This window comes from Cyprinodon tularosa, unplaced genomic scaffold (assembly GCF_016077235.1).
Source record: "Cyprinodon tularosa strain WSP-4 unplaced genomic scaffold, ASM1607723v1 ctg325, whole genome shotgun sequence".
Classification (NCBI taxonomy): domain Eukaryota; kingdom Metazoa; phylum Chordata; class Actinopteri; order Cyprinodontiformes; family Cyprinodontidae; genus Cyprinodon; species Cyprinodon tularosa.
Genome location: NW_024039036.1, coordinates 957,213 through 976,515, shown reverse-complemented (window position 1 = coordinate 976,515; position 19,303 = coordinate 957,213). Strand labels below are relative to the sequence as shown.

General features: G+C 38.0%; 1 protein-coding gene across 2 annotated transcripts in view; it reads left to right on the top strand.

Annotated features, from left to right (window-relative positions):
• The window catches only part of mideasb (mitotic deacetylase associated SANT domain protein b), a 28,388-nt gene extending 23,289 nt beyond the window's left edge, over positions 1 to 5,099 (top strand). For both annotated transcript variants that reach the window (XM_038293377.1, XM_038293376.1), the window contains exons 12-13: positions 1,063 to 1,256; positions 2,110 to 5,099. In XM_038293377.1, the coding sequence (XP_038149305.1) occupies positions 1,063 to 1,256; positions 2,110 to 2,344 (429 nt within the window). In that variant the 3' untranslated portion in view covers positions 2,345 to 5,099. The remainder of the gene's footprint in view (positions 1 to 1,062; positions 1,257 to 2,109) is intronic.
• The last annotated feature ends 14,204 nt before the right edge of the window (positions 5,100 to 19,303 follow it).

Genomic DNA, 19,303 nt, shown 5'->3' with positions numbered 1-19,303 from the left:
TTTCAACATATTCCATTTCATCACAGGCAGAGATGGGAAGTAACGAAGTACAAATACTTCGTTACTGTACTCAAGTAGATTTTTCTGATATTTTTACTTTACTACTTATTTTTATGGCGACTTTTTACTTCTACTCCTTACATTTTTACACACATATCTGTACTTTCTACTCCTTACATTTTAAAGAATTGGCTCGTTACTTTAGTTTTGAATCATTTCAATGGAGTTACCGTTATTATTTTTCACGTCATCAATACCAAATTCAATCTAATTGGATGGAAATCTACGTTGCATTTGACGCACCACTACAAGATGAATCGACAGATTCGGTGGTATTCATTCGCAGCTAATCATTGCAACTTGGTGGCGGTGGCGTTAGCATAGTAGCATGGACGACGAGATGATTGAAAATGAACACAACGGAGATCTAATCCTATTGGCAGACATCCATTTAAAATGTAGGCAACGGCATGAAAAAAGTGGTTTCTACTTTTACTTTTATACTTTAAGTAAATTTACAAGCCTGTACTTTGTTACTTTTACTTGAGTAAAGTAGTTTAATCAGTACTTCCACTTTTACCAGAGTATTTTGTTAACAGAAGTATCTGTACTTTTACTCAAGTACGGAAAGTGAGTACTTTTGCCATCTCTGATCACAGGTTTCACTGTGAATTTGGACCCAACGCTGAGATGTTGGATCTGCTGCCCCCCACTGGGTGTTTCTATAAATACCTTCTTCTATTTGCACCTTGTATTGTGAACAAAAACAACTTTGCAAAAACCTTTTATACTTTCCTGTTTATATTTATTTGATAAATATGTTGTTTTGGCTAAATCTGTGTTTATTATTAGACGTATGTTTACACACAGTGTGGGAAAATGTGCTTTTATCAAAAACAATTGAAACTAAAGAAGTGCAGAAATATTTGTATTTCTAAACTTTATTTACATTGCTAGTTAGTAAATGTTGGCCTAGTTAGCCAATCATCCATCCATCAATTAGAAATCCTTCGGGGGCCCTTTGTGGACTCAAGCCTCTGTCTCTTTGTCGCCTGCGTTTAGATGGGGACGGTGCTCATCATGAAAGCCAAGGAGGAGGTGGGAAGGGAGCAGCCGTTGTCCAGAGTCATCCACCACACCCAGCCACCCCAAACCAAGCCACGCTTTGAGGGCAACGCACGCAAGCCCAGCCCCCCTTCCAGCAACAAGGTTCCCGTGGGGCAGGAGGGCGAGTTCCCCTGCAAGAAGTGTGGCAGGTCGGTGATCAGAGATGCCTGTTTACTGTAGAGCCAGCAGGAAATACTGCTGCTGCCCTCTTGGAGTAGAAATCACAAGCAGAGTAAAGCGTTTCATAGTCTGTGTGTGAAAGAATTAGCCTTCCTATCATGCTTTGCCTGAACAACAGCTTGTCCTCTGGCAACACTGCTTCTGTTACTGCCAACTGTGTCCTAGCAACTGCAGATAAAGCAGATCTCCTAGAAGCAGCTCTGCCTGGTGAGAGCTGCATTTGGCTCTTTAGACACTCAAAGCGTCCTCGTTAGAGATGATTCGTTGATGCTTTGCCCCTCCTGTTTCTGCAACAGCGCTGATCTGTGCACTACCGATTTTTGCTATAGCTTGACATGTATGTTTGATAGTCAAATCATGCTATTATATAATCTAAGTTTTCACAATCTTAAATTTTTATTCATTAATAATATTCTTGGAACCCGCATTTTTGGCTCCACATAAAGCGATTAAGCTTTATTGATTAAGCAAGAAAGGTTAATTCATAATTTTGTTATGAAATGTCGCAGAAAGTAGGACATAAATTTGTATACAATTTGTATACCCTCTTTACTGATATGCCTCTAAATAAGATACAGCTAACTGATTTCCTTCAGAAGTTACCTAATCAGTAAGCTATATGCCATTTAATAATACCATAAAGCTGTTCATGGTTTATATAAAGAAATCACATGATTTCCTGATACAATTTTATTTTGAAGTGTGAGAAAACATAAAAAACAATCAATCAAAGCAGACAGACATTAAATCCTGCATATAGCTCGTTCTGTAAAGTGTCCCCAGTCTCTGCAGAAACTAATTTTCCAGCGACTCTTATTACAGGATTTTCTACAAGGTGAAGAGCCGCAGCGCTCATATGAAGAGCCACGCCGAGCAGGAGAAAAAGGCGGCCGCTCTGCGCCTGAAGGAGGCAGAGGAGCGAGCGGCAGCAGCCGAGACCGCCGCCGCCGCCATGGCGTCAAGGCAGCAGAACGGAACGCGACCGGCGGGCGGCGACAGCGCCAACGACGACTCGTCGGGCGGTGAGGACGACGAGGACGAGGACTGGCAGAATTAGGGTGGATGGAGAGACTGGTTTTATCAGGCAGGGCAGCTTATTCTCTTGTAAAGAGAAGAAACATTCACCCTCCTTTTATAGAAACAGGAAACAACAGACAATGCTCCAAGGCGTGCGAGCGTCTGGATCAGTTCGTTTTCCAAACATCCCCTTTACTCAGCTTGAAAAGCTTCTTCAAGAATCAGCGCTCTTGCTCACAGGGCTCGGTGAAATCAAAGCCATGCCTCCCCTACCGGCGTCGCCCTGTGGAATCCAAGCCGCAGCCTACTTTGAGTCCTAGCCTGCTCTGTTCCGACAGGCCCATTGGACCCCCATCTTCACCTTTAGTTGTTCTGCAGCCTGACCGCTGTGGTCAGGATGATGGATATCCGAGAGTTGGGATGAAGTTGAAAAGATGGAAGGATTGGCGGCATGTCTGCCTCTGTCGCCGCTCTGCTGCACTAACAGCCAAACTAGAAGCATGAAATCGGTTCTCTCGGTTTGTCCGAGCTTTGGTTCTGTGAATCCCCGTCATCACCCCCCCTTTCTTTCTTTCTTTTTTTTATAAAGCGGACTTTGTTCCTAACTGTTTATGCCTTAGATGTTTTGACAATTTCATTTGAAAATGACAATCAATTTTACACTGTTGGTGTTTTTTATGGACATGTATATAAACACAGGTCAACTTAATTTTTCCCTCTGTAGTTAAATGTGGTTCCTGTTGTTTTTCTTTGTGAATATTGTTGGTAATTATTAATAATATCATTATTATTATCATTATTAACATTATTGTTATATTCTAGTTTTTGGCTGCGGTTTTAAGCTCTTATTTTAAGCTTTTATTTTCAACTTTTATTTAAACATATGATTTGCTCCTTGCTACCTGTTTATAAATGTGATTTATTTTATTTTTTATTATTATTATTTCATCTGGAGCTGAAAAATGAAGAAAAGGCAGAAACTATTGTGCAATAGAAAGAGTCCACCCCCTGTTGTTTCAGCAGGGTGTTCTCTGTCAGCTCTCTAACTGATAAGAGGTTCCGTTCAAAACCACATTTCTCTGCGGATTGGAGCGAGACGACAACAACCAGCCTCATCTGATCCCAAACACGCTCCAGTATTGGCTTCCTCAGTGGGGGGGGGAGACGAGGCATTACTCCAATCTAAGCATGGGCTGGTCTATTTTGTCAAACCATCACGTGGTATAAGTGCCACGATTTGGGATTTCTACAAAGAAAAAATAGGATGTAATGTAAAAAATAATCAGATTGATTAATGCTAATATTTAGCATGAATATTTCATGTTGGTTCTGATCCACAGATATAAGCAAAAATATGAACTAAACATCAAAGAGTACAGGAGTCTTTTTTTCAGCCAGCTGAGCAGTAGGCGATGCTTCCTCCAAGCTGATGCTAGCCGCTATGAGAGAAGCTTCCGGTTTTCTGTTAGTAAATAATTAACTTTCATCAACCACCTTTATTTCTTTGGAGAAGTAGAAAGTTGTGATAATTAAATTAGAATTTAGAACTAGAATGTTCTGCCTCATGCTTTCTACCTCAGCTTCGTAGCCCTACAGACTGTTATCAGTAAGTTCCTTTCAGTGAAACTTATTATCTGAGCTCAGATAATGTGAAACGTGGAAAAACGGACATTAGTTTCCTTTTTTTGACATTTTATTCTTCCAACCTAGAATCCTTGCTATAGGTTAAACTTTGATTTGATAAAATCTCAAAGGTTCCTCGCAACCTGCTTCCAAATGTTTCCTCCGCTCGCTTAAAAACCTGTTGATGACAGTAAATCGTTTACTGAAAAACTCCAAACCTTAAAACAGATGAGATGAAACCATTTTCTGCTCTGAATTGTCTTTTATTATTTTTCAGATGAATACGTTTACAGCCTGGACTGGATTACTAACATGAAAGCATCTCTGTCTACATTTGAATTTTTGCACGGTGGTTCCAGAGAGGCTTGGTTACAAATGATTGTTTAGATGAGGATTATTTTTTTTTTCATTAAATGAGGCTTTTAAATGCCGACATTAAGTTTCGTCTTTCAAAGCAGGCGGTTTGGATCTGTGATTCCCCTATTCCTGTACACCTGATACGAGGCACTGAGTTGGACCATTGTAACGGTGATTCATCTGTTGCTACATATCCCAGTGTTAAGCCCTTTAGCCCGGAGCCGGCTTCAGCAACAAATGGGTGAAAGGGTTGTTTCCTTTAAAAGGGGGTGGGGGCAGAAGGAGCAGTATCAGCTCTGCTTACTCTACAAGTTAAAAATCCGGGTCTATGCACAGAGTGAGTGAGTGAGTGTTTTTGTTAGCGGTGTGTATGAAATCTGTGAGGTCAAAAAAAAAAAATGTTTTGCAGACTGTTAACGTTTGGTATGTTAATTTATATCCTTTTTATTTGTGCTTGTCTCAAGGTTCTTGTTTGGGTTTGGATGGGGAGGGGGGGGGCTCAGGGCTAAAAAAAGGTTTCAGAGAACAATTTTTATGGGTGAAAATTGAGGCCAAAAACTTCTCATTTCATCGGCCGGTTAAGGGAAATTGCAGAAATGTTTATTAGCTAAAGATTGGAAATATATATGAACGGAATTCTATGTTTGCATACTTTCTATGCTATTTTCGTATAGGGTTCACACTAATGTTAAAACCAGAAAGGAATCTCAAGAGCTTTTTACTACAGTGTAACTTATTTGTGTTGATTTGGTTTTTACCACCTGTTTTAGTAAGGATTTATGGATGCACTGTATATTAAAGGTTCAAAACATTCAGCAGACTCTGTTTCTTTCTGGTTTAACGCCCACAACACGCCCACACAGAATAACAATGGCCGCAAGTTCTGGCACAAACTGGAACGACGAATATAAAGTTTTTCAACTAAATCCTGCGAAGATTCACAACAAATTACATTTTTAGGCATTTTGCAATTGGTTCCATTTAAAATATAGTGTAGAGAGAGGAGCCAGAGTTTAATGTTTAAATTACACTTAATGTTTAAATGTGAGATTTATTCAATCAAAATAGTTATTAAATTAAAATGCATCAAAAATAGTTTCAGTAATCAATTTTAAAATATAAAGAAACATTAAAAAAAAGGTATTATTTAGGATACCCTCACCCCATTAGATATGAAGTTATTAATCTTTCTGTTTCTATAATAAAACATTTCAATTGTTAGTTTAACTAAACCAACCAATTGTAAATGTATGGGTAATATAGATGGGAGTTTAAGTTCCCAGAGGTTGAAAAAGCAGCCTTTGATAAACTGAATGTTTACATTTGAGTTGATTTGTGTCTCAATAAACCAGACTGAGTCCTTGAATCTGCATTTCTAACATCCACTTTCTCAGTGGAATCAGGAATGTTGATGCGTCTGCTTGGTTGGCCTCAAGGACGTGCCCAGGAAAGCATCGGCTGTTTCTGTCTGGAAAAAGGCAGGACTGGTAGGGCTCCTGTCTCTGGAATTTAGACTTGATTTATATGCAGAGCCAAAGTGCAGCAAAGCAAAACTTAACATTTGCTGGAACTGTAAAAATTAAACCCAATGCAAAAAAAAAAAGGGCGTTTTGGTAAATAAGAAAAACAGGTGAGACTGTTTAAAGTCCTATTTTCAAAACTTTACATAGAACTGTCTTCAGGCATAAGTCCTTTGTTTTTAGAAGTTGGTCTCAACTGCATTGTCCACAAAAATATAGCTACATGTAAATCATTTGAAAAAAAGTATGTATTTTTTCCTTATAAAATGTTAACAAAAAACATGATGGTTGTATGAAAGCATCCAGACAGAATGATGATCTGTATCTTTTACAGAGACAATGGAGCACCTTTCACTAAGCAACATAATATAATGGCTTAAAGATCCACAGTAAAATGTTGAAACCAGTACTAAAAAAAAAAAAAGCACAAAAAAACTCCCTTAACCTTTATTCAGCGTCAGACATTTAAAAATCACATCATACTTTTATTTATCCTTTGGTAAAACATAAAAAGTTAAACTTTTAGAAATATTAAAGCCACAGAATCAATTTCTTAGGTCACTGCCTCATTTTTTGGGCTGTAAACATGATCTTCAATAATAAGCAGGTTTGGAGAACATACTGTACTTGTTTCACCAGGGGGCGCTATAGTTCCAGATTTTATTTTTTGTACTAATGGATATGGATGCTGAAGCTGCATCAAACGTGACCCACATGTTGGATGACAACATGTAAAAACCCAAAGTGCTCACAAATATGCTTTGAATAAGAACCTCGATCATTTAACTCATCTGATGATCATGAAAAATTCAGTAGTTTATTTTGTATACTTTCTTCAGACGTATAACATTTTCTTTTTCCATGACGTAATTTTACCAAAGCATTTTTTCTCTGCTATTTGAAAATCTGTCTTTTTTTATCAAAGAAATATTTTCTGTGCAGTAAAGAAAATGGTGCCACAATCCGGTGCTTCACATGGCCCACATGTATGCATATTTTGCAACTTCACAACCACAAACCTAAAAGTTTCTGTTGACAATTTAAAATCTGTGCCAAAACTGGACGACTGCTGGTTATAAATGCTTCTCATTCCCCCTGGTTGGAACTTGAGGAACTTGCAGAGAACACTAAGCTTGCTAGATTTGGTAAGCTGCTAGAGTCTAAAAAAGTTCAAGAAATATAAGCACTTCTGCAAAAGCACTGTAAGTACATTTCTATATATATATATATATATTTATATGCACCATTGTCTCGATTTTGATATTTTTGTCCCAGCAAAGTTTGCTTTTGTTTGGCACAGTCAAAGTTGTCTGTTAATTGGCACCAAAAGCTGCTTTCTGTCTGTGATGTAAATGTCTAAAAAAAAAAAAAAAGTTGAAATCCGGATCTGAATTCCAGATTCCTTTGCATAGTATGGCTCTGTAGTTATTTTAGTCTAAATTACACTTTTGTTTAAAGTATAAAGATTTCATCTTTGACATATTGTGAAATATTGTTGAAATATTCAGATTATTCCACTCAGTAAACCTACTGTCCTTGTTAAAATCGTCCTCCCACTCCTACAGACTTGGGTTTATTGTCTCTACTCTATTTATTTATTTATTTATTTTTTCTTCTTCCCTGTTGTGCCGTTTCCTTTGTTATGACCAGAAACCTGCAGTGATTAAATGTGGAAAAATTCAAATTCTTCACTGCTTTTGTGTTTACAATTACGACACTGGAGGATGGTTTGGCAATAACTGTGGAGCAGCAGGATGTGGCAGTGTCAGATCAAATCAGGAAAAAGAACTGCTTACTTCTCCCTCCAGCACCGCAGTGAACAGCAGGAAAATCTGGGAAAAGGCAAACAAGAACAGCATGCGGCTCAGATGTGTTTTCACCAGATCCAGTCTGTGAGAGCCGGAGGAGGAAGAGGAGGATGAGGACACTGAGGAGGAGGAGGACAGCATGGTGGAGTGAAACAAAACGTGGGAAGGCAGGCGAGGAGGCATGCACACCAACTCTATCTGCAGATCTCTGGAGAACATTAGAGATCAGAGTTATACTTTGGAAGGTTTAAACGAGAGAGGCAATACAAATCATACATTTCACCTTGAAGCTTCTCTATTAAACATCCATTCAAAAAGGACCTTTTATAGAGGCCTCTGACCTTCCTGATGTCATATCTGCATATCATGAAATACCATTCATGAAACATGATGAAAACTGCAGCCCGTTTCTAGCAGTCATCATTAAAATCCCCCTCTTAACCTCAGACAGAGTCGGGGGGGAACCTGAAGAGGGTTTCCAGGTGCTCTCCCCAGGAGTGTGTGAACAGACGTGTGTGTAGGAGTTCAGTGAAGATATGAGTGTGAATCAGTCACCAACAGTCAGGGCTTTGATTGTTACGCTGCGGCCTGATATGAGTCTGTCTGTTTAACCCCCAGGAGGTCAGATAAGGTGATCATCAGTCTGATGGTTGGATGGATGGTTTTAATGTTATTAAACTGACTGATTGACAGATTTTTTTAAGTATTATTTTTTTGTAAACTAAAAATGTTTTTTTTGTAATGTTTTTTTGTAAAGTTTTGCCTGCATGTATAAACTAAAGAGTCTGTCAGTTATAAAGAAAGGCCTGATCCATGTAAACTTTGCAGGGATGTTCACATACACATTAAAACAAGATGTTTCCGAGCAAAAATCCAGGCTGATAGAAGACAAATTATTGTGGTACTCCACTTTGAACTTCTTTTTGAATTTCCTTTTGAGTTTTTAGTTATTCATGTTATTCTGTTTTGTTGGTCATTGGTTTCTTTTTCATTTTGTGTTCATAGTTAAGCAGTGTTCTGTTGTTTAAGTTTCTCTCTGTTGCTCCCTTGTGCTGGTTTCCTTCCCCCTAGTTCCCTTCTACTTACTTCTATCCACACCTGCTCCCTATCAGGTGATTAGTCCATAGTTTGTTCTGTCCCTCATATATGAACCCCCTCTACATTTCATCATTGCTGGTTTCTCATTGTTACTTGGCTCCCCCTGACGTCTTCTGGTTTTTGGTTTCCTGTATTTTTGGTTCTTGAATCTTGTTCCTGGTTCCCCTTTTCTAGCCTTGTGAGACCATCCTGATCTCGTGAGCTTTCAAGGTTTCACTCTCTAATCAGTCTGGAGACTCTCCGTTGAAGAAAATTTGGAGCCGTTCACCAAACGAACGTCCAATCAGCGTTGGCTTTGAGGCGGGTTGAGGTGTGACGCAACGAGAAGCGCGACAGTTCATGCTAAAGAACATGGTGGCTTCAGCCGATGAAACTAGCGTTAGCGTGGCTATCGAGCAAGTTTTATCGGAATTACAGAGTATTTCTTCACTGAAAGAAGAGCGAAACACTGCTCTGGAGGCTTTTCTCAGAGGAAAAGATGTTTTTGCTCTTCTCCCGACTGGTTTCGGCAAGAGTAGGCTGGATGTTAGTACGTCATATGCTTCGTTGATCTGATTGGTTTATTTGGCCCGTCTATCACCAACATAGGCCAATCAGCTAACCAGTATTTTCGCCCCTTCCCAAAATTACTTTAACGGAAGGTTTCCAGATGGATATGCGGAGCAAATCCATCTGGCGGAGTCAGATTTCCCCTTTTCTACTTGTGCTGATTAGTAATATTTACACCATTCACGTATTGTGATAAGGGCTCACTGACCCACAGTCGCATGTAGAGTACCTGTTCTCTACCCTAATCTGGATTCTTCCTTTAACCCCAGAGATAAAGGCAGTGCAAAGCCATAGAATTTTCAATTATTCTCTTATTCTACTTGATCACAATAATTTCCTTATTTATTTATTTTTTACTTTGCATACTCCTACTCTGGCATACGGCTACTGTATGACATTTTCTAGAAATACAGAAACCCGAGACAATGTTTTTCAGAAGCTTGCCCTCAAATCAACAAGAGAGATGCTATTTTGAATCAAATTGCCATTTTAACATTTGGCATAATCTCATGGTTTCAAAAATTGCTCCTTAGGATTTGGATGCATGAGTTTGGAAACTTGCTCGGTCTGTTTTTAGGGCATTGGAGATTAAATATTACCAGAAGCCTGCGATTTCTTGAGTGCTTGGTTGTGGCTGGATAGCAAATCTGGCTTCTCAACATGCAAAACTAAACTCACACATGAAGTTCCTCTATGATTATGGACAGAAAAAGTAACAAAAGGAAGAAAAAAAAATCATATTTTTTTTCTTTTGGATGTCTTTCTTTCAGGCCTTTTAACCATACACTGGTTACTGCCGCTAACCTAACTGCTTCTGGGACAGAAATTAATTTTAACATTCAGTCAAAACTGATAAAGGTTAACAGTCAGGCCAGAATCCCTGATTTAACCGAACCTCTTCTATGAGGAGAAATAAGAAAGTGTAGAATTTTTGATTTATTCATTGGCCTCTAACAATGTTAACATTACTAAGCTTTGTTTATGACTTAATGTGTTTGTTGAGATGGTAACCTTAGCCTTTTCACCTGCTAGGAGGTAAGCAGAAGCTAATGGACTCAGCAAAGTCAGGCTATATTTATCAGTACTTTATTTTTTATTTAAAACTATTATTGTTTGCATCAGTTTAATAATTGATTTGATTTAAAATGTTTTAAAAATCATGCCTATTTATCGCAGCATTATTCCATGCCTATGAGTTTTGCGGTTCAATTAGTTTTATGTGATTGTGGTTTTTAATTATTTAACCTCATTATTTTTAGAATTCAGATTCAAAGTGAAAAGATTCATTTTTCCTAGATGATGCAGATTATGTGTTATTCTTAGAAACCTACTTTGAGGTAGTCCTAAATTTAGAAATTAGATATTTTTTCTGCAGCAAAAAAACCCACAACTAACTAGTTTAATCAGCTCATAAACATATTTGGTCCTTTTAATTCTTGGTCACGGGTATGCAAAATGCATTAATTCAATTTTTTTGTATATATCACTTTTACTGCTTTTGTGAAATTAGAGACTTTCAATTGGCTTGGTATTAAAATGCTTGTATTTCCTTTAATGGGGCTCCTATCATCTCTCATTGTGCATTAGTGCAATAGTGCATTTTGTGTCTGCTGTGTAATTGCAGCTTAGTTAGATGCCCCTTAATCTTTGAGTTGCTTAATACAGGAAAAACCTGCGTGCCAAACCCATCCCCTTCATGGCAAACACGAGGTGGGACCTTGATAAGCACAACAGAATTTTCATGTAATCATAAAAACAGCCTTTTATTCTCCAAGAACAGATCCAGTATCCTCATCATCATCCCAGCCGCAAAGACCACTTGCTGGCTTTTGGATTGTTCTTCTCCACAACTGTTTACAGGAAGATGGCTAACACCTGGACACATGTTCTAGATCCTTATTGACAATTACAACACCAGAGGTCGTATTTATATGCATGTGCTAAATGAAACCTTGTGCATCCTGCAGCAATTATTAACCCCAGTCCTGGTAAATGGGATGGAAGAATGAATGTGGGAAAAAAAGTGATAAAGTGATGTTTCAGATGTTAGGCGGGGGCTGATGGAAGTACAGGAGTAAAGGGGAAATATACGTAAGCAGAGAATGAATCTGAAGAGGATGTCCATGTTCAGCTTTTAAACAAAGAGCACAGCTGTCCTCTGGTAAGCTAACAGAGTTCAGTTTTCTGACATTCAGTTGTAGGAGCTGAACAGGCCTTTACAGACTTGAACTCTCTGATGAAACCCTTCTTAACACCAAAAACGGTTCTGTCACAAGGTTCTTGGTGATTTAGCAATATTTGGATGCTTTCTTTGGAATTAAAGGCGCCTTAGTGCAGAAATATGACGAATAAATATGATTGCTGTATTTTATGTAAAACTGAACCAGTACGTTACAAGTTGGATAATCCTGCATGTCGATTCTCCTGAACAATTTTTGACTTTTATTTGGAATATATATTATGCAATTATTTGATCTTGCAATGAAGTTGTTCTCCTTTATTCCTTTATTAAAGTTATAGCTTATTACTGTGGACTTTTCTCCTGACTGATACTTTTGTGCAAATAAATCAATTTAAATTGTTGTAATCCCAAAGAAATGAACAGCTTTAGCAACACTAATAGATAGATAGATTGGCATCAAGAGAATCAAACCAGGACAGCTTTAGAATCACTTTTCCTGCGGTTATTGCTACACTGGAAGTCTAAAAGATGCGTTTTAGATAATAGTCAGAAGGATAAAAAACACTCATACAGTTTGATGATATCACACTTCTTTTTTGTACCTCCCTAAAGATTTGTTTTTCTTTTCGATGATTTTTTCAAAAATACCTGTCAGAGTATGCATGAGAGCATTTTTCAAACTCATTTATCATGACGCTTAATCTTTTACGTTGGCATTGATAGTTGGCTTAAAGACTCTAGCAGTGGATATGAAATGTGAGTTATTGTAATTGGAAAAAGGCCGGCCTATCTTTGTATTTTTATTTAACTTCTTGAGCCTTTTCAGTCTTTGAGATTTTATCTGAGATCAACAAATATTTTTCATTATGGTAACATGGAGAATACTTTCAACTTATCTTTAAAATAAATGTGGCATGCATTTGTATTAAAAACAATTTAGTGGTGAAATACTGCTTTTCTTTGCATACTCTTAACACTGCTTAACCCTTTAAAGGCCGATCCAAGAATAAAACAAAACAGAAAATTACTTTTTTTTTGGTTTGAAGTCCTTATTTGGCCTTTTAACAAAATATGTAAAAAGAAAAAACAGAAATACATTTTTGATATTAATAATTTATTACTATGCGATAAGTCAAGATTATTTTTTGTGTAGTCTTCTGCCCTCTGTTAACAGGTATATCTGATTGTGTACAATAGGATTTTGAGCAAAGTTTTTACCATAAAATTATGCAAAAGGTGTCAGACGCAAAACATTTCAGAAACCGTATGTATCAAATATGATACATTTGGCATTACAGGGATAATGAACAAAAGGATTAATTAATTGAACAAAACGAAAAATTAAAGCACATTGGACAAGAAACCTCAACTGAAAAATGGGAAGAGATACAGACAATTAGTTAGTACAATGGAGGAAAGCAGAGATGAACAAGGAACTATGAGAAACAGCTGATATGAAATGGACAGGAACCCAAAATATACATTTTGTACAATATAACTTCTAACAAGGGGATTTGTTTGTGTGATGGTACAAAATGTAGAAAGGAACAAGAATAAGATCCCAATCTGCAAACAAGTTAGATGAAATGACCACAACTGGAGAGCAAAGACAGCTAAGGGAAAAAAGAGAAATAAAAGAAACTAAAAACTCAAATACTGAGAGATCCTGACACTGAGATGTTTTCCTTTATATTTGTTTTCCATTTAGTTCTGAATCTAAATCTGCTAATTTTGATTAGTCTAAAAACACCCCAATGCTTCACACTAAAAGCATTTATTCACAACAGGTGTTAATCCAAAGGTGGATGGAAAAAATAAAAGAAAGGTAATTTTGTTTTTAACACAATTTTGTTACGCTATGCTTCTATATTGTTTTGTAACCTAACAGAGCATTGAACCTTTCCAACACGTCTTTCATGACTTAGTTTGTCCACTGATGCTCTCTAGGAAACCTCTGTAGCCTCTGCAGAACAGCTGGGTTAAATATATCATGTGAAGGCATTTGAATGTGAATCTATTGGAGGGACAAAATGGAACTGCATATATAGCAAATGCACTGAAAACTATTTATGATTATCCTTCAACCATGCATGAATAAAATTCAAATATTAAAACCTTTTCTAGGTACTTCTGTAAAGGAGCAAAGGAATAAAGAATAAAAATCTTCAGTTTTAATATTCAGTCTGTCAGAGAGTCAGATGTGTCTGTTTCATTTCTTCTCCAGGTCTTTTCCTTTATGCTCAGGTTCCACGGCAGCCTGGAAGACTTAAGAGCATCCCTCTAATATTACATCTACTAATTTGCTTCATAAGATTTAAGTGCTCTCCCCAGGAAAAACAGATGTCCATTATGATGTTATTGGATGAGAGGTGTGTGTGTTCGTTCACTGGGTAATATCAAAACTGACAGCTTGGAGTTAATGACTGCGCACATCTGAAATAATTTGGTGTTATACGCTAGTATACGGGATATCCCTGGCTGGTTTTACCTTTAGCCAGCGGGCTCGTACGCTCCTACAAAGATATACTAAAGAAATATTTTGTCATAGAGGGTATAGGCCAAGACAGGCTTTGTGAAACATAAACACTTGCAGTTTATAATTCTGATTCCTCTACTTTAACAGGCAAATGGCAGAATTATTTTTTATCACCATTATCTTTCTGTTTCTTCTATTTTAACCACCCAGGAAGCAATGGCCTAATGTCCGTTAATAGTTATTTCACAACCTTTTTTAGAGAATTTCATGAGAGACCAAAACAAAAAAGGGCATACATGCAAAGGGGATGTGAAATTATACTGTTTTTTTTTATTTTTTTTTATTTCTAACAATTAAAAAACTACAAAAGTTGCATTTTTATGCAGCCTGCTTTTGAGTGATAGCTCTTAATATAATCTGGTGAAACTAATTTCCTTGAGAAGTCACCTTCTGGCTCAGTAATGGGCTTGGAGGGTGATTTAAGCGTCTTTCAAACATGGGTATATTAGGTATGAATTAAAAACATTTCTTGTGCGGCAGAAAGCTAACATTGTGCGTCACCTGAACAAATCATTGCCAAAAAGGGAGCTTGTGGTGGTAGCATCATGATGTGGAGGACCAAGAAGCTGATCAGGTTTGATGGGAAGAGGACCAGAGTCTGAAAATAGGCCTTACCCTGAAAAAAAAATCTGTTAGGGACTATTAACGACCGGAGATAGAAGAGATGGGTTGCCTTCCTAGACCAACCCTGGTTTTACAACTCGAGCAGCAGTGGTCTAGATCAATCCATTTTTAGGGAAATTTTAATTAACATCCAACTAAGAATTTCTTTCCACTTATTCTGACTGAGGTGCAGGTTTTGCACTAAGAAGTTTCAGGAAGTTTTTATTCTTAAAAAGTGTAAGTGCTTTTCGTTTGGACTTAAACATTGTTACCATTATGGTAACCATGTTACCATGTTCAGAGTCTTGTCGTGGAGGAAAGTGAAGTTCTGACTCAGTTGCAGGTTCTCTGCTAACAAGTTATCTTCTAAGATCAGCTTGTATTTTACTGCTGGAGGAAGCATCCATCTTCCCGCTGTAAAGTTCCCCTCTCCTCACCAAAAAAAATATTCTAGCAGCATGATGCTGCCACTACCATGTTTATTTTTTTCAGGGTGTGGTTTTCTGTCACACAAAGCATTTTGGCTGAAAGGGTCATTTTTTCCCTCTCCTCTCCTGAGTAGGGCTGGCAGAGATGGGAAGTAACGAAGTACAAATACTTCGTTAATGTACTCAAGTAGATTTTTCTGATATTTTTACTTTACTTTACTACTTATTTTTATGGCGACTTTTTACTTCTACTCCTTACATTTTTACACAAATATCTGTACTTTCTACTCCTTACATTTTAAAAAATTGGCTCGTTACTTTAGTTTTGAATCATTTCAATGGAGTTACCGTTATTATTTTTCGCGTCATCAATACCAAATTCAATCTAATTGGATGGGAATCTACGTTGCATTTGACGCACCACTACAAGATGAATCGACAGATTCGGCGGTATTCATTGGCGGCAAATCATTGCAGCTTGGTGGCGGTGGCGTTAGCATAGTAGCATGGATGACGAGATGATTGAAAATGAACACAACGGAGATCTAGTCCTATTGGCAGACATCCATTTAAAATGTAGGCATGAAAAAAGTGGTTTCTACTTTTACTTTTATACTTTAAGTAAATTTATAAGCCTTTACTTTGTTACTTTTACTTGAGTAAAGAAGTTTAATCAGTACTTCCACTTTTACCAGAGTATTTTTTAACACAAGTATCTGTACTTTTATTCAAGTACGGAAAGTGAGTACTTTTGCCATCTCTGAGGGCTGGGTATTTTCCCCAAAGTCCTGAATCGATTCAATTTTGATTCATACAGTTCTAAATCGATTATTTTGGTTCGATCTGTTTTTACAATAATGAAAGTGGTTCAACTGTGTTTCAAAATACTCATGTATTTTATTTTTTCCTGTCATATTAAACACAAAGTACAAAATTGTAAATCGGACAGTTTAAACTTGAGATGTGAACAAAACTGTCTCAAAATTTCAAACTTGTTTGTGAAAAGCGAAAAAGTGAAGCTTTACTCAAGCAAGCAGACGTGACACAACGGGGGACACAGCAGACATGCATGAGCTGTATTATCTTCACTGCACAAACTATATTTTCAGGGTTGTCTGCAACAACTACAGGGTGCTTGCTTTTCAGCCCCCATTTGTTAATGTCTTCAGTCAACCTATTGGCTATATTTGCAGCTGTCTGGCTTTGTCAGGACTCCCGTCTGTGTGTTTGTGTTTCTGTGTTTGTCTCCCTTCATCCACCAGGAGGCGCCTGGTTCTGGTCCAACTCCTCACACACCTGCTGATGGTTTCCTCATTAACGGAGTGTTCTTAAGCTGCTGACTGCCACTACCTCAACGCCAGAGTGTTTGCCAGTTTTGGGTACTCTAGCCAAGCTGAGTTTTGCTTAGTCAAACTGAGTTCTTGTCAACCTGAGTTTTAACATTGTTTGTCTTTTGCCTCTCGGCAGGAAGTCATGCTGTAAAATGGGTTTTTTCAGACCTTCTCTCCCTGGAAGGATCAACAGAGCTTCAAACTGAGCTGGGGTTCAAACAGTAGGTTTGGATCCACTTTCCCCAAGAGATCGTTTGAGCTTCACACTGAGAAAGGGATTCATTTTCATTAAGACCTGTTCAAGTACCGCAGGAAATCTGAGTGGCAGTCCGTTTCTCCGTTCAACTACAAACAACCGCATCCTGGGTAAATCCAAGTTCGCGAATTTATTTTCTCACTGAGCCTGAACTAACCGCTGTGTCTTCCCCTCACTTTTCAGTTCCGGTTGAGCAGTGTTCAGAGCAACACTTCTCTCTGCATTATCTCTTCAATAAAACCTGTTAAACCTTTTCCCCTGGTCTACCTGCTTGGTCTTCTGCATTTGGGTAAAATCATGACAGGCTTGAAGTAATCTTGAGAGCATCTTTCCTGCTCATTTGAATGTGAACGTCGCGCACGTCACTATAAAACTAATCGATCTCATTCCCTAGACATCGATTTTGCAAAAATGTAAAGGAATCGATTCAAAATCAAATTTTTTTCCCCCAGCCCTACTCCTGAGTTAGAATAAAGCTGGCTCCACCATCCAGGTTTTCATAACACAAAAGATCCTAATTCAACATAGTGAATTATTTGATTATAAGTTAGGGATAAGGTTCAAGAGGTGTGAATACTTTTGTAAAGTATTGCAATTCATTCTTCATTTGTAGTCCAACTGCCTCAGCCTTTAAGCTGCTCTGGCCACCCATGTCTGTGTGCATCATGGTACCTGTGAAACCCTTATTTTCCAGCCATTACTGTGTTAATGGGTCTAATTTAAAAACTTCATGAATGTTTGGGTTCCTAATTTATGTTGACACAGCAGGTCTTCATTGGTAAATTTCCCACAGCTTCGTTCTCTTTCTCCTTGAGTGAATAGAAAACAATTAATTTTAAGAGCAGTGGAAGTCACTGTTAAGACTTTATGACGGTGCTTTCTGCTCGCATCATGCTTTCATTAAAATTGTGCCTGGAAATGATCCTCTCTTTAATACTCAAGGCTTCCAGATCATGAATCAAGCTGTGGCCAAACATGCAGCTGGCGCCTTCCTCTGTACATTTCTTGGATTTCATCTGCCTTGTGTTTATACTTTGAGCTTCCAGAATTGCATATCAGGTTCAGGATCAAGCTGGGAGGTGTATCCATGCCAAGGCTCACACAAACATCTGGACGCATCAGCCGCGACTACAGAGGTGTGGGATTTCCTGTGCAAAATGAGATGACAGACATCTTTGAACAGGATAAATATTATTGCAGGAGCGATCCAAACATGAAGATAATTCATCCTATTTTTAGACTTCACAAACACAACTTTTTTTTTCCTTTGAATTAAGGATACAATTTCTGAAAATTACAATTGACTTCTTTGCTTTGCAGATGTAACCAAATGATGCAAACATTTGAATTTAAAATGCCAAACATCCTCTGCATGTTTCCATCACTGGCTCCATGTCCCAGTGACCTTGGTGGAGGTTCTTCTGTCACAGGGAGCGTCTTTGTTAGTCGAGCGAGGGTGGCATGAAGGCAGTCAGACAGACAGACAGACAAATGGGCTGTTTGTTGGGGCTTGTTTGTGTCGGTTGCCATAGCAGCTGTTGGACAATACAGGCGGGAGCATAGTGCTACATGACTGAGAGCAGCTGTGCAGAAAGCAAATAGCTGCAGAAAGACATGCAAAGAAGAATGATCTGATGGAGCTGTAGATCCTCTAAGAATGTTATTTAATCTAAAAGTTATCAGGATGGGTGGAGCCTTGAATGCAAACACAACTGCTACTGAGATGAAAGCATTTCAAATCCTGACTTTGGAAAATATTCAGCTGCATTGCATGATATTGTTCTTGTTCACATTTGTATTTTGCATTCTTTTTATCTTTTTTCACATTTGGAAAATCCCCCTCATTATAGCTGCTTCTATCATTCAAAGATAGACCTTTGTATCGAGTTGTGTCCCCAGAATACTTGAGGTGTTTCCTGTTTCTGCAATGGAGCTTTATTTTTAAATGACCAAATCATTTGAAACAGGAAACCTAATAACCAATGTGAAAAATATTTATTTATCCATCAATTCTGCCTGCAGATAAAGCTCAAATAAGGTCATTCATGTTGTAGTCAGATGAATTCCCACCCAGAGTGGCTTCAGTCAGGGGCATCTACTATGCATCTGATAAGGAGCGTCAGATTCTGAGCTCAATTACGAACTTTACTTTCTTTTTCATAAACTAAACCAACTGATCCTCTCAAGTTGAAAACTGAATAGTGGAACAGTTTTTGCTGGGTCTGGGTTCGATTCCCATCCCGGAGTCTTTCTGCATGGAGTTTGCATGTTCTCCTTGGGAATAAGTGGATTCTCTCTGGGTATTCTGGCTTCCTCCCACAGTCCAAAAACATGATGTTAAGATTAATTGGCTTCTCTAAATTGTCCTTAGGTGTGAGTGTGTGCGTGGTTGCCCTGCGACAGACTAGCAACCTGCCCATGGTGGACCCCGCCTTACACCCATAGACTAACGGAATAAGGTGGTTTGTTGAAAACTGCTAAGAATAGTCAAACATCCACTTGAGCTACAATAAAATTGATATTTATCTTATTTAAATCAGATGGACCCATCTGAATTTTGTTTTGAAGTACCCTTTAAGTCCAATCTGTATCAGCCACTTTTAATATTTCCTTTGAGAGCTGTGATTTTAAAGGAAATTTTTACTTTTAACATAAGTGGTTAGTCATAGAACTTATCAAATGATAAACTCCTTTTGTTTTTCCTTTAG